We start from the raw sequence: 19,441 nt of genomic DNA on the forward strand, positions 1-19,441 counted from the left end.
GCCCTCCCCCTTCTAACCTGAACCAGATTGACGGGATCAGTGGATGGGATTTTCTTACTGCCACTAGTTTATGTGCAGAGCTCCTTTCTCATGGTTGAATAAATGTGTGATTGGTGCTTTTGGCCATGTTTCCTTCCTTTTACAACGGTATCTACATCTGTAGAAAGACCTTCAGCTCCCCAGAGCACCAGATGGCTTTCCATTATACTCAAACTCAGCCAATTGCTGACACCACCCAGTCAACTGCTATTGAGTTCTGTTATAAATATGGTGAATGTGGAATTAATTTTCTGATAGCTGTTTCCCCACTTCTCTCTAGGAGGTTCCAAATTGTAGAAAGAAAGCATATACTTTGATATTTTACTTTCAAGATCCAGTAAACTACTTCAATGAATCCAGATCAGAACAAAATGAAAATGCTGGAAACACTCAGTAGCTTTGTCCATACCAAACTTTACTTGCCATCTGTCAGCTCACTGTATACACTGCTGATGATCTGGTCTGCCTCCTTTATCTATCCTACATTTATTCCACATACTAATCTAACTACTTGCACTGAAACTGCAAACCTGAATGTCAGGAATAGGAAATATGTCAGCAATATTCTTTCGATAACATCTGGCCCTATAACCACTGCATCCTTCTATTTATTCAGTCCCTGATTCTCTTCGACATCTTTTGTTATGTTCCTGACCCTTCTGGTTCCAATGAGACCTCATGCTGGATGTGGTTGTGGTAAGAAAAAAAGCTCTGCACTATAAGCCAAATCTCCATCTAGCACCTTACTTCCAGAGAAATTGTGGAGTTAGAGAGGAATCCACACTACCCACAGATCCCCTCCACCAAACACACTCAGCTCAAGCACCCTATCAAAGTCCTTTGGAAGTTTAGGAAGGAGTAACATCTCAGTTACACTCATCCCCAAGGGCTGCTAACATCGACAGCAGAATTGCTGGGGGTATTTGCATCTGAAGTGAACATTGTTCCAGTTTTCCTGGGTATAAGGTTACTTACAGGACTTTGAACTAAAGTTCATAAAAGATGTGAAAAAGCACAACCGGCAGTCCACTGGAATATGAAGCAATCCCAACACAGTCACGGGCTGGGCGGATTCCGGTAACAACATTTCCAAGCAAACACCATGACAGGGGCACATTCTAAATATCAGGATAGCATTTGACCAAGTGAAGCATCAAGGATCCCATCTAACTGGTCACCGGGATTCAAAGATTTCCCCTTTCACTGCCTACAGTCATAGGATCATAGACTTATACAGCGCAGAAGCAAACCTTCAGCCTACCAAGTTCACAATGACCATCAACTACCTATCGATACTAATCCCACTTACCAGCACTTGGTCCTCAGCCTCCCACAAAGGAAGATGCATTGCATGAACCCAGTTATCTCAGCCTCACCACCTTGCTGCAGGAGTTCCTCAGGGCCACATGCTTTGTTCAAAGACCAATAGGTGCTTCATCAAGTAACTTTCCCATCAGCATAAGGACAGAGTGAGTCTGTGTGTACAAGTGGGGCTTGTATCCGGCAGTCAACATTCCCACCACACAACTGCCATGTAATGTTCATCTCCATCTGGGGAGATTTTTGCCAGTTCCCTTGACACTACCAAGGCATTACCATCACCTTCACTGACCATTAACGTCCTCACACTCAATACTGATCAGGAACTCAATTTGATCAGCCACATAAACACTGGGTACAGGACTTGCAAAATGATAAAGCAACACAGATGTCACTAACACCTCACCAACACCCTATACAACTGTAACAATATGTTTAAAGCAGCAATCAAGGCCAATGTGCCATTTGCCTTTCCTAGTTACTTGCATGCTAACTTAACGTCGTTACCTTAGTGTTCTTTGGCACGAATCTCTGACCTCTGCCAACCTTGACATCCAACTGTTTTGCTGACTGACTTGCAGAGTGAAGGCATCACTCAGCCGAAGCAGAAAGTTTAAATATGAACAGAAAATGCTGGAAATACTCAGTAGGTCAGGCTGCATCTGTGGGGAGAGAATTAGAGCCAATGTCTCAGGTTGGAGACCCTTTGGCTGAAAGCTTGCAGGAGTTAGGGTTGGGCGGGGGCTGCTGACCTAACCTTTGTGAGTTGGGAAAACTTCTTGGCAATCAGGATATTCTGGGGCAAACAACAGTCTGCCAGAGGAACTCAGCGGGTTGAGCAGCATCTGTGGGAGGAAAGGAATTGTTGACGTTTTGGGTCAAAACCTTGCATCAGGACAGGGACAAATGCTGCCCCACAATCACTTCGTGTGGGGCCAGAGCTGGATTGTTGAAAGTCAGGACTGATGTAATCAAAGTGGGACTGGTAGTTTCCCCTACTACCTGAGCCTAATCAGAAGTGGATTTTCTGAGGCACGGTAGTGGGGCAGGCACGGTAGTGTAGCGATTAGCGTAACACCATTACAGTGCCAGCGACCTGGGTTCAATTCCAGCCGCTGTCTGTAAGGAGTTTGTACATTCTCCACGTGGGTTTCCTCTGGATGCTCCGGTTTCCTCCCACATTCCAAAGACGTATGGGTTAGGAAGTTGTGGGCACGCTATGTTGGCGCCGGAAGTGTGGCAACACTTGTGGGCTGCCCCTAGAACACTCTACACAAAAAGATGCATTTCACTGTGTGTTTCGATGTACATGTGACTAATAAAGAAATCTTATCTTTCTGCATGAGTGACTCACATCCCAACTGAACTTTCCATCAACTACAAGACATGTCAGGAGCACGATGGAATATTTTCCACTTGCCTGGATGACGGAGGTTCCATCAATACTGTAGAAGCTTAATACCACTCCAGACAAAGTAACCCACTCGATTGGCACCCTGCCGACTCCCCTAAACCTACACTCACTGGGCACCATTGCTGAAGCGGTGCAGGGAAAGCCGTCCCACATCAATGAAAGGACACCCGACAAAGTAGGTCCGTGGCTGTGGTGCGGGTAGAAAGGCTGTGATGCAAATGGAAAACCTTCCCGCAATGGCTACAGATCTAGATTTGAGTTGGAGCACGTTGTTCTAGACTTGTCTGTGGGCTTTAGTTTGGACTGCACTGTGCACCATCTGAGAACATTCTGCAACAAATCTTCTTCAACAGCACCCCCTAAATCTCTGAACTCCCCCAGCTGAAAGGTCAAGAGCAGCAGACACACGGGAACTTGCACATTCCCAACATCTTGAGACAGGCATTTCTTATTGTTAGTGTATCTAAATCCTGGAATTCCTTCTCTAACTGCACTGTGGGAGGACTGGCACTCCAAAGACTGCAGCAGAAGTGTGTGTGTGCGTGCGAGAGAGCGAGCGAGCGAGCGAGAGAGAGAGAGAGAGAGAGAGAATCCATGCAGGAAGGTACATCTAGTGAAATATTAGCCCCTACTTTCTGTGGCAAATTTAACTCACACTTACTCAACAGATCCAGGGACTCTCAGGTGAAGGTGAGTTGCTATGTCGGTGAGATTTACAGCAAAGGTGATGCAAATCGCCCAGGGATTTATTGTGATTTGCAATTCAGAGGGTATTGCTTTCTCGCCACACTGCTGTTGCTTCTTAAAGAAAACACACTCCTGCTATTATTTTTCTGGTTAAATTCTAGGGAGGATGACATGGAAATAAACACGTCCTCCGAGGGAGCAGACAGACACTGGAACTCAGTGGGGGAGACTGCCTTTAAGGGGAGCTTCTCTGACTCTGCTACTGTGAAGCACAGTTGTTATAGCCTTTTGGCTTCCTGCTATGAGTTTCCACAAGTTCACTGAACAATAAAGGCAATATCCAATATTATTTATCACACTGAATAAAGTGAATTCACTGCAAATGACAACAGGCTTCCAATTAAATCTAAATCCACGTTAGACTGGATAAACAAGCATATGGGAAATAAATGCTGGATCTGACATGACATTCACATCTCATCTATGCAGGTTCATAAAACTAAACAAATATTTCTTGTGGTCTTGTGGGAGCAAATACTCGCACTTTAATTCTCTAAAAGCTGAAAAATGTAAATTCAATAAAACTCCAAGAATCCCTGTGCTGGATGAGTAGGTTTTCTAGACTACTGGATGTTATTCCTACTAATACTCCAACATAATTTTAATTCACTTTTAGTTTTAGATGCGAAGATTTTCCAGAGTACCAGTGAGTTTAAAGGGATCGTGGGAAACAGAGCCATTTATCGAACTATCAGGATTTCTGGACGATTGCACAGCAGATTATTGGAGTTTTACCATATTTTGTGATGGGCCTGAGGGAACAAATAATGTTTTCTATCCTATGACCATATCAGGTAACCCAAGAGGCTGAGTTAAAGTGCCTTTATTTTACCACTTAGTGCATGCTTGCAATGATGCTTCGGTTAGTGTTCTAGAAAGAAATTTTGTCCTATGGACCTCACTTACCAGCAACAGTTACACAAACACAAAGTCACAACCAGCAGTAAAGTCGTCTTACCAGTATTGGCTGGTCTTAAATCATTGTCCCAGAATTTCCCAGTACAATGCAGTGACCATGTGTGCAAACCAGCAATTCCCCTTCACCTCCACTCTACTGCTCCAATGACAGAATATATTGCCTGCTCAATGTTTAATTTGCTTAAAACAAAATCGATCTTTCTCTGTTGGCACCTCCACCCCACATGCTTAGTGAGAAAGCAGCTTCAATAAGTGGAGTGGGACTTCTAGGCATGCTATGCAAGTCATCATCAATACTTAGTAGCATCTCGCACCATGAAATATGTTGAATGGTTTATCGATTCGAAAGCTGTACCGCAATCATACCATTGCATTCAGGTTCAAAGTATCAACAAGCAAAAGGCAGAGTAGAAAAATAAAAGATGCAGCAAGATACTAAATGGGAAATGCTTAGGATAAATCGTAATCAGCACATGGAAATAAAATAAATTTCATTTTAAAGTGTTATTCAATACACAGCAAGGCCTTTGAATAAAAAACCTCTCGTAAACAATGTGATAATTGTAAGTGGGCAACACTGGTTTCATACCGGGCTAGAAGATCAATTCTAAAAAACAAGCTGAACTGAAAACATTGAGGAAAACTCTCACATATTCCAAGGTTTATTAATCAAGTTCAAGGTCACAATGTTAAAGGGTGTTTGTTGTTCATGGGTAAGACTGTTGCCTGTGGAGAGTTGTTCAAGATGTAAACAATGAACATTTATTCAGGCATTCAGGTTTGTTCATATTCATGCTGACACTTTTTGAAAGCTGCCAGAGATTAAAACCATTCAGATGTCTGACTGGCATTGTTTGAAACCAACTAATAGATTAATTGATAATGTAATGACAGACTAACAAATCTACAGGTCAAATAAAAAAACTTATGGAAAATAGAACAGGCTGGGATTCTATACAACAAAGTAAAGGCTGATAAATGACCAGATTAGAGGCCTTTAATATCATGAAGGAGTTGACAGGACATGTGCAGAGAGGATATTTTCATGTTGGAGCCAAAATGAAATTAGAGACTATAAATATTAATTTTATTCGTGAACCTTATAAGTAATTCAGGGGAAAGCTCTTTTACTTCGAGAGTGGTGAAAATGTGACACTCATCAAAACATCCAGATGGAGAAAACTGAGCATTGATTTAAGGAAATATGGATAAAAAGACGGGGGAAGAAGAGAAGATAACAGGAGGTAGGTAAATGTGATTTTTACTTTATGTAATATTATTGTTTTCATTAATATTACATAGGATGAATGCGGTTTTAAGTTATTTTTTAAATAAATTATTTATGTTTTTCAATTATTGCTAGATGTCTCCAGTCATCAGAGATGTTTAGGAACAGTGAAAATATGTTTGTTAGCACAAGCTGTCAAAGTCCAACAGGCTGGACCATGCGCAGAGCCCTAATGTTTGTGTCCTGAGCCCAGCCGCTGTCACCTGCCTGCTCTGCCTCAATGGCTACAGCAGCAGGTCCAGCAGAACATTGGGAGCCGCTTAGCTACAATAGGTGAGAGCGACTGTGGGAGGGGAACCTGAGATACAGGCTGGGTTCAGCATCACTTGGCCCAATGTTTCAGGTCAAGCAGAACAGAAGGTTATTCCAGTGAAAGGTCACTGACCTAAAACCTTAACCCTGCTTCTTGCTCCACAGATGCTGCTTGACATCCTCTACACCTCTAGCACCTTGTTTTTATTTTATACAATACACTATTACCTAAAAGAGACCAGCAGTGAAGAACTCAACAGCCCAATAAACTGGAGAGGGATATATATATAAAGCTCTCCGCATTTGGGTGTTTGCCATTGGAAACAGCATCATAACATGATCAAGATGAAAGAACCCTGTCATTTCAAATGAGTGATTGTTACCATTCCAGTACTTTACTGGTTCAAAATCTTTAACTAATTACTTTAACTAATTTATCTTGATAACTCAATTATCTTGACATCTCCACTATCGTACCAAAGAGGAGGATCTGATGAATGTGTTTAGCATTTATGTGTTTCCAGTCCCTGACAACTAAAGGACCAAAGCTCATCAAGTTTTTAAACTGATCAGGTTAACAAACCCGGCACAGTGGAGCAGCTGTTACCTCACAGCCCCAGAGACCCGGGTTCAATTCTGACCTCTGGTGCTGTCTGTATGGAGTTTGCACATTCTCCCTGAAACTGCACGCTTCCCCCTCGGTCCTCTGCTTTCCTCTCACATCCCAAAGACAGGTTGGCCAGTTTAAATTACCCCTGTAAATCACTGTAGGTGAGCAGTAGAATCTTTGGGGGAGTTGATGGGAATGTGGGAAGAATGAAATGAAATTAGTGCGGATGGGTGGTTGATGGTCAATAAGGACTCAGGGGGCCAAAGGGCCTGTTTCCGTGCTGGTGACTCTCGGTGACTCTTTGTGACATTTCAGTGCCATGGAGGGAAGAAGTTAAATGTTCCCTTTGAGTTGTGGGGAAAGTGAGTGGCAGTTTGAAAGTTGACAAACGTGGAATTGGAGTGGTTGGTTGGAGATGGTGCCAGGCTACTTGGAGCGGAGCTGTAATGAAAGCAGAGGTGGGTGCTGCTGGAGATGGATAACATTTCACAATGTGAGCCAGTGTAGGAGTCAGGAGGGGAAATTGGGTCAGCAGTTTAATACTTAATGGGATAAGGGGCAGGGGTAGGAATCTTGGGGGATAAGACGGGCTTGTGAGGGGAGATTGAAGAGAAACAATAAGGTGAGTGTTCAGGCAGCATTTAGAGGACTGGGGGAGGTTTGACTAAGTGGGCAAGTGAAAGGGGTGAAGTGACAGAGGGACACGGTCTGTGAGCTCCTTATACGTACTGTGTTGGTGGAACCAGTGCGATGTAAGGGTTTGGTGTGCAGTGGACAAGAAGAACTATCCAGCATAATCCTGGAACAGTGAATAGTTTGGGCAGAGATGAGATGAGAGAAGCCTGACATTGCCCAGTGATGGATGGTTAAACCAGAGCTCTGCTTAAACTTGTATCCCTAATGGAATCTGGGCAGGGAAGGGTAAAAGTTAGTAGGAAAGTGGGGAGAATAAAATGGTATTAGTGTAGGATTAGTGTGAACAAGTGCATGGTGGTTAGTGCAGACTTTGTAGGTTGAAGATGCTGGAAGATTCTAGAACTATGACAATCAATCTGTTGTGTAACATGGTTGTAAACCAAATGCATTCACAAAGACTGTACAAACTTTGTATTTATTTTAGGATTGACTGAACTGGGTTGGTGTCACACATTAATGTTCTCTAGTGGACTAATTAGAGGCATCTTTAGTTCAAGTCGTATATAATCAATATCCCAATTATCCAATACCAGTCACAGAGACCAACCTCATTACTGAATGGATAACATTCAGATTTTACCACTGCATAACTTGGGTCTAAATCTTCCATATGACAGCACAAAAACAGGCAGATATATAAAGTTACAAGGTTGTGTCAAAATTGCACACTGCTTTTAATTATCTGGAAAAATTAACATTCCAAATGGGGAGCCACATTTGAAGGATGAATAGGTCAGAGTAAAGGCTGTAACAGTACGACACTGAGTCTCCACCTCATGATCCCTCCAAGGACACTCTCTCAGTCAGTAGAATAGGACTGTGGAACTTGTCCGTATATCATAATACTCTTGTTACCTTTGCTTCATTCAACTTCATAAATATAAGTGTTGGAAAGTGTCACAAAAGTTGAATAAATTCTGATTTTTGATTATTGCGAGCCAGGTTTATACATAAAAATTAAACCTTTGGCCATTAAGTACTTGCTTTTCACTCTATTCAGAATTTAAATAAAGTAGGTTCATTGCGAAATAAAATCACATTTTTCTCAAACCGTTAACCTTCCAAGAGGCAGGACAAAGCAAGAGAAGCTAAATGGAGCATCACACAAGGAAATGGAGTTCTCAGGTTTCCCAAACCCAACTAACGACTGGTTCCAATTACACTCGGGCTGGTTATCAGTTCTCCAGTGCACGTGCCATTTAACAGATCCTTTAACGTTTCATTCAGGTCCTTATTAAAGACAGAAGCAAAGTCTCCATTCACATAGCTTTCATTAACCTGCTCAGTCTGAAAGGAGCTGATTACTTCTTGGACCCACTTCAGTTCAGCAGAGATCTCCTGATTTAGAGTCTCAAAGTGAGATGTTAGTGCAGCATATTTTCCATCCACTGTATTGAGCATGCCATTCACACCTTTTATTTCATCTTGGAGTTGCTTCTTCCTAGATTCAGCTTTACGATATTCGTACCTGATCTGGAAAGATCATCGCCGGACACTTTCATTTTCTTCTTTGTACCAGGATTCCTTTTCGTTATAGATCGAAATCAAAGCATCAATATCTTCCTGGAGAGAATCATATGTGAAGTGAGACCGCTGAAGGAGGGTCTTCCATCACACATAGATCCTCCACCACTTTGGCAAACCTTTCAAAGTTAACATAGGTGTTATTAGGTGGCATGCTCGAGTGCGACTTAATGGTGTATTCCTTCAAACGCTTGGTCTTTAGCTGCCTGCGCCCCTGCTTCTTGCTCTCTTTGGTTTTCAGTCCTTCCTTTTGATGAGTCTTCAGTGGATCAGACAGAAGAGTTTGATTATTGAGAGGCAAAATGAAGCCAGGGATTCTGCACACGGTGTGGAACAATCTGGATGCAGTAACACGAACAAGTGCTAACTCCAGCCTTCTGCAACCACTGTTGGTTAGTGGCCACCACACAGAAGCCTTGCAACTTTAATGGTTGTGCTATAGGACACACAAGACAACACTTCAAACCACACTTCGAGCTCACTGTGCATGCAAACCTGCAGTATTAGTTTGATGTGCAATGTGTACTTGAATTGTAATTTCAATCATTTTCCCGATTACAGTGTAAAATAATGCCAGCATATAATACAGTAGCTCCAGACCAGACTATGGAAGACCTGAGCACTGAAAATAAACAGCTGACCCAGTGCTGGAAGTAACTTAAGTTTCTTCTGAGTATGTTCATATTGCTAACGTTGCAGATTTAACCCATTTGTTCCACTTGTATCAGACACTTTCTTACCGGTACACTGCACTGGCTTACTTACACCTCTCAGTTCACTCTACGCTGGCTCAAAGCTAAAGTGGAGACCCCTGAAAACAGATGCAAGGATAATGGTGCCTGATTAATTAGTCGCTATAACCTGTAATGCAGCCAGTACGTGACGTCCTGCTGCCTGCACCTTATAGTTACCTCTGCAGTCAGTTGGTGCTAACTCTGCATCAGTACGGAGCTGCCAATATTTACCTACATAACCACCTGCAAGTTTTTGGACATTGCATAAATATGCAAGTCCCAATCAAGCTGGTTGATCTTTGCCAAGTTTCTGAGCTCTGTTATGCTGCTGGACTTGAGCAGGTGCAGGAGTTTGTTGGATTCCCCAGGACCGACACTGGGAATCTACTCTTGGTAGCACAGTGGTCATTGCCACTGCCTCTCCAGTTCCAGGGATCTGGGTTCAATCCTGACCTCAGGTACTGTCAGTGTGTTCTTCTGTGAGTGTGCTCTGGGTGCTCCGGTTTCCTCCCACGTCCCAAGGGCGCGCTGGTAGTAAACGAGTATCGCTAGTTACCCCTTAGGTTACCCGGTAGGTTAATGGCAAAAAGAATCAAAGAAGAATTGATGTGTGAGGAAAAATGAGTTGCAGGGATACAGGGAAATAAGAAGGGGGGCAATGATTGCTGGGACTGCTCCCCTGGGGGCTGGCATGGACCCAAGGGGCTGAATAATCTCCTTCTGCAACATTATAAATATAAAACTAATGTAAGATCCTCTGCCAGGTGAAACAACCTTGTTTGTTGTAAAGACAATTATTGGCTGTGACTAAGATAAGAATACAGAAATTTACTTTTAATTAAATTATTTGCATTTATATTAACATTTTAAAATATTTAAAAGGTTCAGGTGAATTCTGTTTTAATTTTCTTCAACTACACATTTTCAATTGATTTATTCATTTTTACAGATCTTAACCCTCTCTGAATATCAGGAACATTTAAAAGGATTGAAAAAACTTGTCAGCTTTGACAGGTGGCAAAGCTGCAGACAGGTCTTGAACTGTCGAAGTTTCCAGAGGGTCTTTTGTGGGAGGGGCTTGTTCTGGTTCACTGAGAAGACTCGATTACATTGCTTGAGGTCCATGTGCCACTCGGAGCCCTTCAATTCAGCCCGGGAGGGTCCCAGCCAACAACATCACCCATGTGACTCCGAGCCAGGTATGTCCAGGTTGTGAGCGGCGAGTGCCAGCAGCAGGCTCCACTCAGCTAAACCCAGCCCAATGTGCTAGCGCTGTAACTGCTGGTGTAGCCAAGGCCAGGAGTGACTGCTTTGTGCAGAGCTCCTGAAGTCAGATAAAGTATATTGGAACTGTCACACACCTGTTTTAGCTTTAAGCAACTTCAGTTATGGAAAAGGCAAGAACTTACAACATTTTACCAACGGCTGGAAGAAACCAACCAGCAACTGACTTGCAAGTAGGAGATGGTCCCTTTAAATAACACTGAACAAGATGAAGAGAAATGCACAGCAGGAGGGTCAAGACTCAAAATGGCAGCACAATCATGCTGATTAATGCCATGACTTTCCTTCTCTGCTTACTTGCAGCAAATGTTAATGCTGCTGACATGTGCTGATCCCTTCACCAATACGGTGCCTGCTGAGATTTGCAGAAGAATCAAGTATGCATTTTACCTAATGTTACGCTTTCCATACACCTCCCACCTTGTCCAACTTTGTGTTGTAATGCAATATAATTGTGGTGAACTTCATCTTGAATTCTATCACTAAAAGTTGAATATGGTTTGGAACAGATCCTTAACTCAAAGCAACACAAAGTACAAAATGACTATTTCATAAAAGTTATATTAAATTTTAAAAACAGTTAAGTGAGTAAAGTTTCAGGGAGAGACAATTGTTTATGCAGAATCATAAGATGAAAATCACTGCAATTTTTTCAAAACATGCAAGTTAATGTACAGGCAGTCAAATAACAATGACACACACACATCACAAGAAATTCTATTAATTTGCACACAAATGTTAAGACTTACCATTATCCACGGGTGTGAAAGAGCACCTTTTATATTTAGCCTTTTCCTAAATAAAACAAAACAGTGTTTCAGAAAACAGGTTCAAAGTTGCTTGTTGATTAAAGCAGACTTCAAATGAAATAAGGTATATTTCCATGTAAAGTGACATTACTGAACAAAAGCACTGGTTGATTGAGGTACGATTTGTCATTAGACGGAAGTTTGGTACTTGCATACAGATAGGAGGTTTCTTTATTGAGGAGCTGGAGTGTTGTGGGAAGAAGGAAATATTATAAATGTTTGTGTGCTTCATTTATGGGAATGTGGACTTCTTCTAGGAGACAAGTATTTATTGCTCATTGCTAACAGCTCTTGAGAAGGTAGTAGTGAGCCACATACTCGAGAAACTGCAGTTGGTCTGGTAAAGGTGCTCTCACAGTGCTGTTGGAGAAGGAATTCCAGGATTTAGACCCAGTGATGAGGAAGGATCAACGATGTATTTCCAAGTCAGGATGGTGTAACCTGCAGGCGATGGTGTTCCTATCCACCTTCTGCCTTTGTCCTTCTAGGTGGTGGAAGTTACGGGTTTGGGAGGTGCAGATGGAGCAGCCTGGGTGAGTAACTGCGGTGCATGTTGTGGATGGTGCACACTACAGCCACTGCGTGCTGCTGGTGCAGGGAATGAATGTTTAGGGAGGCGGATAGCCTGCCAATCAAATGGGCTACCTTGTCCTGGGTGGGTTTGGGATTCTTGAGAGTTGTTAGGGCTGCACTCATTCAGACAAGTGACAGTTTCCCTTCACACTCCTGACTTGTGCCTTCTAGGCAGTGCCAGGTTACTCAGCTTCTGACCTGCTCTTGTAGCCACAGTATTTAGTAGACTGGTCAAGTTGAGTTCTGGTCAATGGTGACTACTCAGATGCTGATAGCAATTTGGCAATGATAATACCATTAAATATCACAGATTAGTGGTTAGACTCCTCCTGGAGATCATTTAGAAAATCTAAATAGCCATGTGGTTGCAACAGTCACACTTTGTAATCTTTCTCAATCTTTGTATTTTAATTTTTTTCTCAGCTTCTGCAGATCAAATCAAACAGTTCGATTCGAATTCCTTCTGCCTTTCAGCACTTTGCTAACTGGCCGTGATGTGTAAGTAAGACTTTCTTCACCTCTACATTAATCATTTCTAATTGCCAAAATTATCCTGCGTCATCACACAATTTCTGCTAAATCTGCAAAGGCCAAGAAGGCATCAACACTTCGGTTAAAATCATCAAATTAACATTGAAGAGATGACGCAGTTAAATTCCAGTGATACTGACCCATGCCCATCAGTGCACACATTAGCAGAAATTCTTCTGTTTAGCTAGTTGAAGTGACAAGCAAAATGGTTACAATCTAATCATTTGAAAAATGTTTTTTGTAATTTACAACACATGTAAGCTAATAAAGGACTTGAATTTACATGGTGTTTACATTTTCATTGCACCTAAACACACTTCACAACTAATGAAATGCCACCGACGTGGGCATAAATATTTTGTAGAGAATTGCAGCAGCCTATTTACACTCCGAAGGTCCACTAACAGTTACAATATGAATGACAACTTGATTTGTTTTGGTGTTAACTGAGGGTTGGAATCAGAAGGGCACCAGGAGAACAACAATGCTATTCTTTAAACAGTGTCAAAGACTCTTTTACACTCTGCCTCATAGGGACCTCAACTTAGGGTCTCATCTGAAAGACAATGTCTGCAACAGGACTGCATTTTAATGCCAACCATAACATATGCTAGATCTTAACCTTCTAACTCAGATGCCTGCACACCAAGCAAACAACATTGCCTTAAAAAAATCTGATTTCTTGAGAACTCAGAAGGTAAGCTTAGAGGCTATTGATACCTCACAGAGTTGAGTAATTGTTGACCACATTCAAAATATCTGGCTGTGCTGCAATAATACAAACAATTTATATACAAGTTGTTCAAAAGCAACTCCCTCCCAAACAAATTCACTGGAATTTTATAAAATTTTGGCTGCAATTGACTCTTATCCACCTTGTCTGTTGTGCTGAGATTTAAAGGATTATCCAGCAAGCCAAACTGCGTAAATGGAAAGTTACTTTGATTACTTTGAGAATGACGTTGTTCGTTGGTTAAGAACAGAAAATGGTTGAAGGACCAGAACATCCTACTGAAGCTTTCTTTTTCAATCTTTTTATTAATTTTCAAGTTAATACAGATTAATATATATATAACATCAATGATTATACATGTGATACAAAGAGATCGGGAGGACAATCATGACATATATAATCATAAAGAATAAAAAATATAGTCTAGACCTCATGGTCTCTTAGTAAGCGAATATAATACCAAAAAAAATCAAAAAAGGAAGGAAAAAGATTTATTGTATAATAAAAAAGAGAACCCCCAAATAAAAAAAATTATAAGTAATAAATCGAAACAAACTAAAAAAAATTTCAAAACAGAAAAAAAAACTGGACTGATATTTCTTGATGAACAAAGAGCATTATTATGTCGTCAACTCCGCTCCTCTAAATTCAAAGGTTATTGAAAAGGGATCTATATCATATGAAAATATTGAATAAATGGACTCCAAACTTCCTCAAATTTAAGCGAAGAATCCACAGTGACACTCCTAATTTTTTCTAAGTTTAAACATGACATAGTTTGAGAGAACCATTGAAAAGTAGTAGGGGGTATTGGATCCTTCCATTTAAACAAAATGGATCGCTTGGCCTCTACTGAAGCTACAATTGATCAAATGTAAAGCTGAATTGTTTGGCACAGTAAAGGTGCTTTCGTTCAACAGAAAAGATGTATTATCCCTTCACAGAAAGTGGGAAGAAAGTTTGGATTGTTGTTGAGATAAAAGTAGCAAAATTGCAATATGGAATAAATAATGGTGTTTATGAGGTTATCAAAAGTGAAATACCAACTCTGAAAAATGTTGAACTGACCACCACAGTTAATTTTACAAAAATAAACCCGTACAAGTCTCTTGGCCTGTAAACATTCTTGGAAAATATTCTGATCTATTTCACAAGCATTTTGGGAACTTGACCCCAGGCAGGAGAAACTTCATGCCTACTCTGTCAAGCTCTATCAGAATTTTGTATGTTTTAATGGGATTACTTCTCATTTTTCCAAACTGTAGTCTGCTTAACCTCTCCTCATTGTCCAATCTCCCATCCCAGGAATCAATCTAATGAATCTTCACTGCACTCCCTCGATCACAAGTATATCCTTCCTTTGGTTGGGAGACAAGACCTAGACACAATATTCCAGATGGAGTCTCACCAGGGACAATATAATTGCAATAAGACATCGTTTGCATTCAAATCTTGTTGCAATCTAGGGCAACATATTGTGTGCCTTTCTAATGGCTTGGTGCAACTGCACATTAACTTTAAGTGATTCACGTACAACACCCAGATCCCTCTGAACACCAACACCTTTCAATCCCTCAGCATTTAAAGATACACTGCTTCACTCCTTTTTTTTCCACATTTTCATAATATGTTTCATCCACCATGTCTTTGCACATTCACTTACCCTTTACCTACATCTCCCTTTCTACAAACTCATTACAACAACACTGCCACCCTGCTTTCTATCATCAGCAAACCTGGATACATCACACTTGGTCCCCGATTACAATCATTGACGAAGATTGTGAATAGCTAGGGCCCTTGCACCAATTGCTGTGGGACTTTAGTAGCCACAACCTCCTGATCTGAAAATGGCCCATTTATTCCTACTGTTTTCTATTGATTAACCAGTCCTCAATGCACACCAATATATTACGTTCAATCACATGAGCACTATTCTTTTATAAGTAACCCTTTGTGCAGCACATTATCAAAAGCCTTCTGAAAGTCTAAATGCACCATATTCATTGGCTCCCCATTATTTATTCTGCCAGTTAGTACCTCAAAATACTAAAATATTTGTCACTAAAATCTATGACGACTCTGCCCAGTACCCTGTCACCACTTCCTTATTGATACGTTATTTGACAGTCTCCTGGCGGAGAAAATGTTGTGTCCTCCCTGCCCTCCTTTACTGCCAAAGCTCCTTCAGAAGATTTGGATGGTCAGGATAGTTTCTTACACAGTCCAAAGATCTGATTCTTGGATATTCTTGCTCAGCCACTGGTGAATCCTTCAAGATTGTGTGCATGCAGAATCTTTTATAGATATTTAATGTAGTCCCCTTTTAAATACTGGGTTGTATTTGCTACCTTCCGACCTGTGGGAACCATACTTGAAGCCATATAATTTTCAAAGATGACCACCAGTGCATCTACTATCTTTTAAAGCATTGGGGTGCAGGTCAACAAGACTTGAGATTCATCGTCTTCCAGTCCCATCAATTTCTCAATACTTTTGTTTTATTAATGCTGACTTCTTTAGCTTCTCAGTCACTTTAGACCCATTGTTCTCCACCTTTTCTAGGTTTTCTGTCTTTTTTTCCCCCAAAGGCAGACGCAAAATACTTACTTAATTTCTGTGCCGTTTTATTATTCTGCAAAATAATCTCATATATTAGGCTTACAAGGGGTCCACATTGACTTTTACTAATCTTTTCTTTTTTACATATTTGCAGAAGCTTTTATAGTCTGTTTTTGTGTTACTCCTGTACTCTCACTTTCTCATCACTTTCTTGATCCTCCTTAGCTGACCTGAAATTTTCACTGCACTGCTCCTTTTGACAACTTTATAAGCCTTTTTATTTGAGCTAATACTATCTTTAATTTCTCTTATAACATCACTCACTGGCCCCTGTCTCACCCCTCTCCTCTTTATACTGGCTATTTTCCCTCTCCACTCTCTGTCCTAATGCAGGGTCTCGACCTGATACGTTGACAACTTGTTTCACTCCACTGATGCTGCCTGACTCACTTTGAGTTCCTCCAGCAGTTTGTTGTTTGTGTCTCTTCAATTCCTCTTGTTTGCTATAGTTCATCCACTTTTATTGTTGCTTTAAGAGGGATATATATTTGTTGATAACTATGCATCAATTCTTTAAATATCTGCCATTGCTCATTTACCGTCATTCCCTTTAATGTGGTTCCGAATCTACCACAACCAACTCACACCTCAAACACAGGGATTGTTGTGTTTAGATTTAGGACCCTGTCTTCAGATCAGTGTGCACTCCTAGATCCTGCCTTTCCGTATTCTCTCATTTATCACGTACTCCCTTAGCTTGTTTGCCGTCACCTCACACTCTTCCTGAATGAATTCCACCTGCCACGTTTGTACCTACCTGATGCCTTCCCACAATCCACTGCTTTCTTCCCCACACATCCACACTGCAAACTTCATTTGCCTAATTCAGTGATACATAATAAGTAAGAGACCCAGCACTAGAGCTCTTAAGAACCCCACTGGATTCCAATGGCTTTTACTTTCTGATCAGTCTGCTCCATACATCCTTTTCAGAAGTCCAGCTAAAATACGTGCAGTCGACGTCAACAGGCTGCCCTCATCTACCTTCCACCATTCATCTACTAAAGGCCAATTTTTGGTCAAACATGACCTTCCCTGAACATATCCACAACCTTTCCTAAAGAAATCCATTTCTCTCTCTGACAGGAAAGTCTCAGTCACCTGGAAAGACACCAGGGCTTAATGTAATATAGTTACGTTTGTCTTAAAAGCTGCAAGATGATGAAGTGACACCCTGCTTCTGACCACATGGGTGGAGGCTGAGCAGAGGGTCGTAGTCATTGCTGAGTGCAGCAAGCTTGGCCCACATATCAGTAATGAAAGAGGAATCCTGAGCTCATTCCAGGACTCACTTATAAAATCTGTTCAAACTGGTCCAAACTTGCACTGCATTGCACCAGCTTCAATCTCTTCAGGCTGAACAACAGCCTAAAAACTTCAACACCACTAGTTCAAAGTATGAGGATAGCAGGGGTAGGAGTCTGCCTGTTCTTGTCTGATCATGTGCTTCACTATCATGCTTTCTGATCATACTGAGAGTCCGATCTGTTTGTGTCACCAGTTGTGGGGTGAAGACCACTCCCTGACCTTCTGTCCTTGAGACTGAGGAACCAAACTGAGTACTGACAGTCGTCAGAATGAGACGGGCACCTCACTGTGCCCTATGCATGCAGCTCTGTCCCTGTGCATGCAGCTGCCTGGCTTGCTTTGTTGACTACCAAGTTGTGGGGTCAGGATAACCCGTGGCATGTAAGATATCTGCACTAAACCTTTTTAGGCATCAGGCAACATTTTACTTAGTCACTTAGCACTAAATGATAACACACGGCGGTTTTGTAAGCCCTGGCCAGAAATATTTGAGCATTCCAAGTAAAAAAACAAATTTATAATTGAATGAAAGTAAACTTTCATTAAACCCTCCTAGATGTTATAACAATTGTATGCCACTAACATGTTTACAGATCAGTTAAAAATGATGAAAACTGAGAAAGTACTTCCTTTATTTCACTTAACACTCTCCCCACATCAAAAAGATTGTGTGTTCAGATTTGAAATGGTAATTCTAGGTCAGCACTGGAGTGTAGCAATGAGAGTGTGTTGCAGGAAGGCCTTACTGAAGTCCATGTAACCACATCAACCACAGTGCCCCCTTCAATGTATTTAGTTACCTCTTCCAAGAGTCGATTAATCCTGTCCCTCAGAATTTCTTCCAATAATTTTCCTACCATTGACATTAAACTAACTGGCCTGTAATTACCTGGTTTATCCCTGCTGCCATCATTAATAACGGTACTACATTTGCTGCTACATCTGGCACCTGTGGCCAGCAAAGATTTAAATACTTTCATCAGGGCCCCAGCAATCTCCTCCCTTGCCTCCCTTTGGTAGCCTGGGATACATCTCATCAGGCCCTGGGCATTTATCCACCTCATTGTCCACTAAGACATCTAACACCTCCTTTTTAATCTTTACGTGCTCTAGAATTTCATCATCCCATCTAAAATCTCTGAGTACAATGTCTTCTTCCTTGATGAATACAGAAGAAGAACATTCATTTATAACCTCGCCCATGTCCTCTGGCTCCACACGTAGATTGTCCCTTTGGTCCTTAATGGGCCCTACTCTATCCCTAGTTGCCCATCTGCTCTTAAAATACATAAAATGACTTGGGATTTTCATTAATCTTATCCACCTGTGATATTTTATAACCCCTCTGTACCCCTCTAATGTTTTTTAAGCCACATCCTCCCCCCACCACCCCCCCCCCCCGACTCTCTATACTCCTGAAGGGCCTTCCCTGCTTTCAGTGATCTGCACCTACCATATGCTTTCCGTTTTTTCTTTATCAATATCCTTGACATCCAGGGTTCCTCAACTTGTCGTTGTTTCCTTTCTCCCTCTTGGAAATATGTTGGCCCTGAACTCTCATTCTTCCACCTTTAAAAGGCTTCCACTTCCCAAATGTAGACTTACCAGCAAGTATCTACATCTGCCAAGTCCTGTCTAATGACATTGAAATATGCCCTCCCCCAATTTAGACACAATTTCTAGACTTACTGAGTTATGGTCACTATCCTCAAAATGCTCACCCACTGACAATTCACCCATTTCCCCAGCTACATTCTGTAGAATTAGGTCTAGCGCTGCCCATTCCTTGTAGGGTTATCTACCTCCTTGCACAAAATGTTCTCCTGGATGCATTTTAAAAAGTCCTCCCTGTCTAATCCTTTCACATCAACGCAATGCCAATTAATTAGTTATGTATACCAAATAAAAAAGGTAGGAAACTAATGACAATGTACCTCTTAATTTTTGAACTAAAAACAAAAGTACTGTCATTAACCTCAGAATACTTAACGGTTAGAAATTCCACATATTTCTTTTTTCTATTCAGAGTTACATTCTTT

The 19,441-nt window shown here is 41.3% G+C and overlaps 1 protein-coding gene across 1 annotated transcript in view; it reads right to left on the reverse strand.

Annotated features, from left to right (window-relative positions):
• dapk2b (death-associated protein kinase 2b) overlaps positions 1-19,441 on the reverse strand; it is a 127,266-nt gene that overhangs the window by 5,830 nt on the left and 101,995 nt on the right. Inside the window, exon 9 of the mRNA XM_052042353.1 lies at positions 11,576-11,621. Within this exon, the coding sequence (XP_051898313.1) occupies positions 11,576-11,621 (46 nt within the window). The remainder of the gene's footprint in view (positions 1-11,575; positions 11,622-19,441) is intronic.

This window comes from Pristis pectinata, chromosome 32, assembly GCF_009764475.1.
Source record: "Pristis pectinata isolate sPriPec2 chromosome 32, sPriPec2.1.pri, whole genome shotgun sequence".
NCBI classification, from domain to species: domain Eukaryota; kingdom Metazoa; phylum Chordata; class Chondrichthyes; order Rhinopristiformes; family Pristidae; genus Pristis; species Pristis pectinata.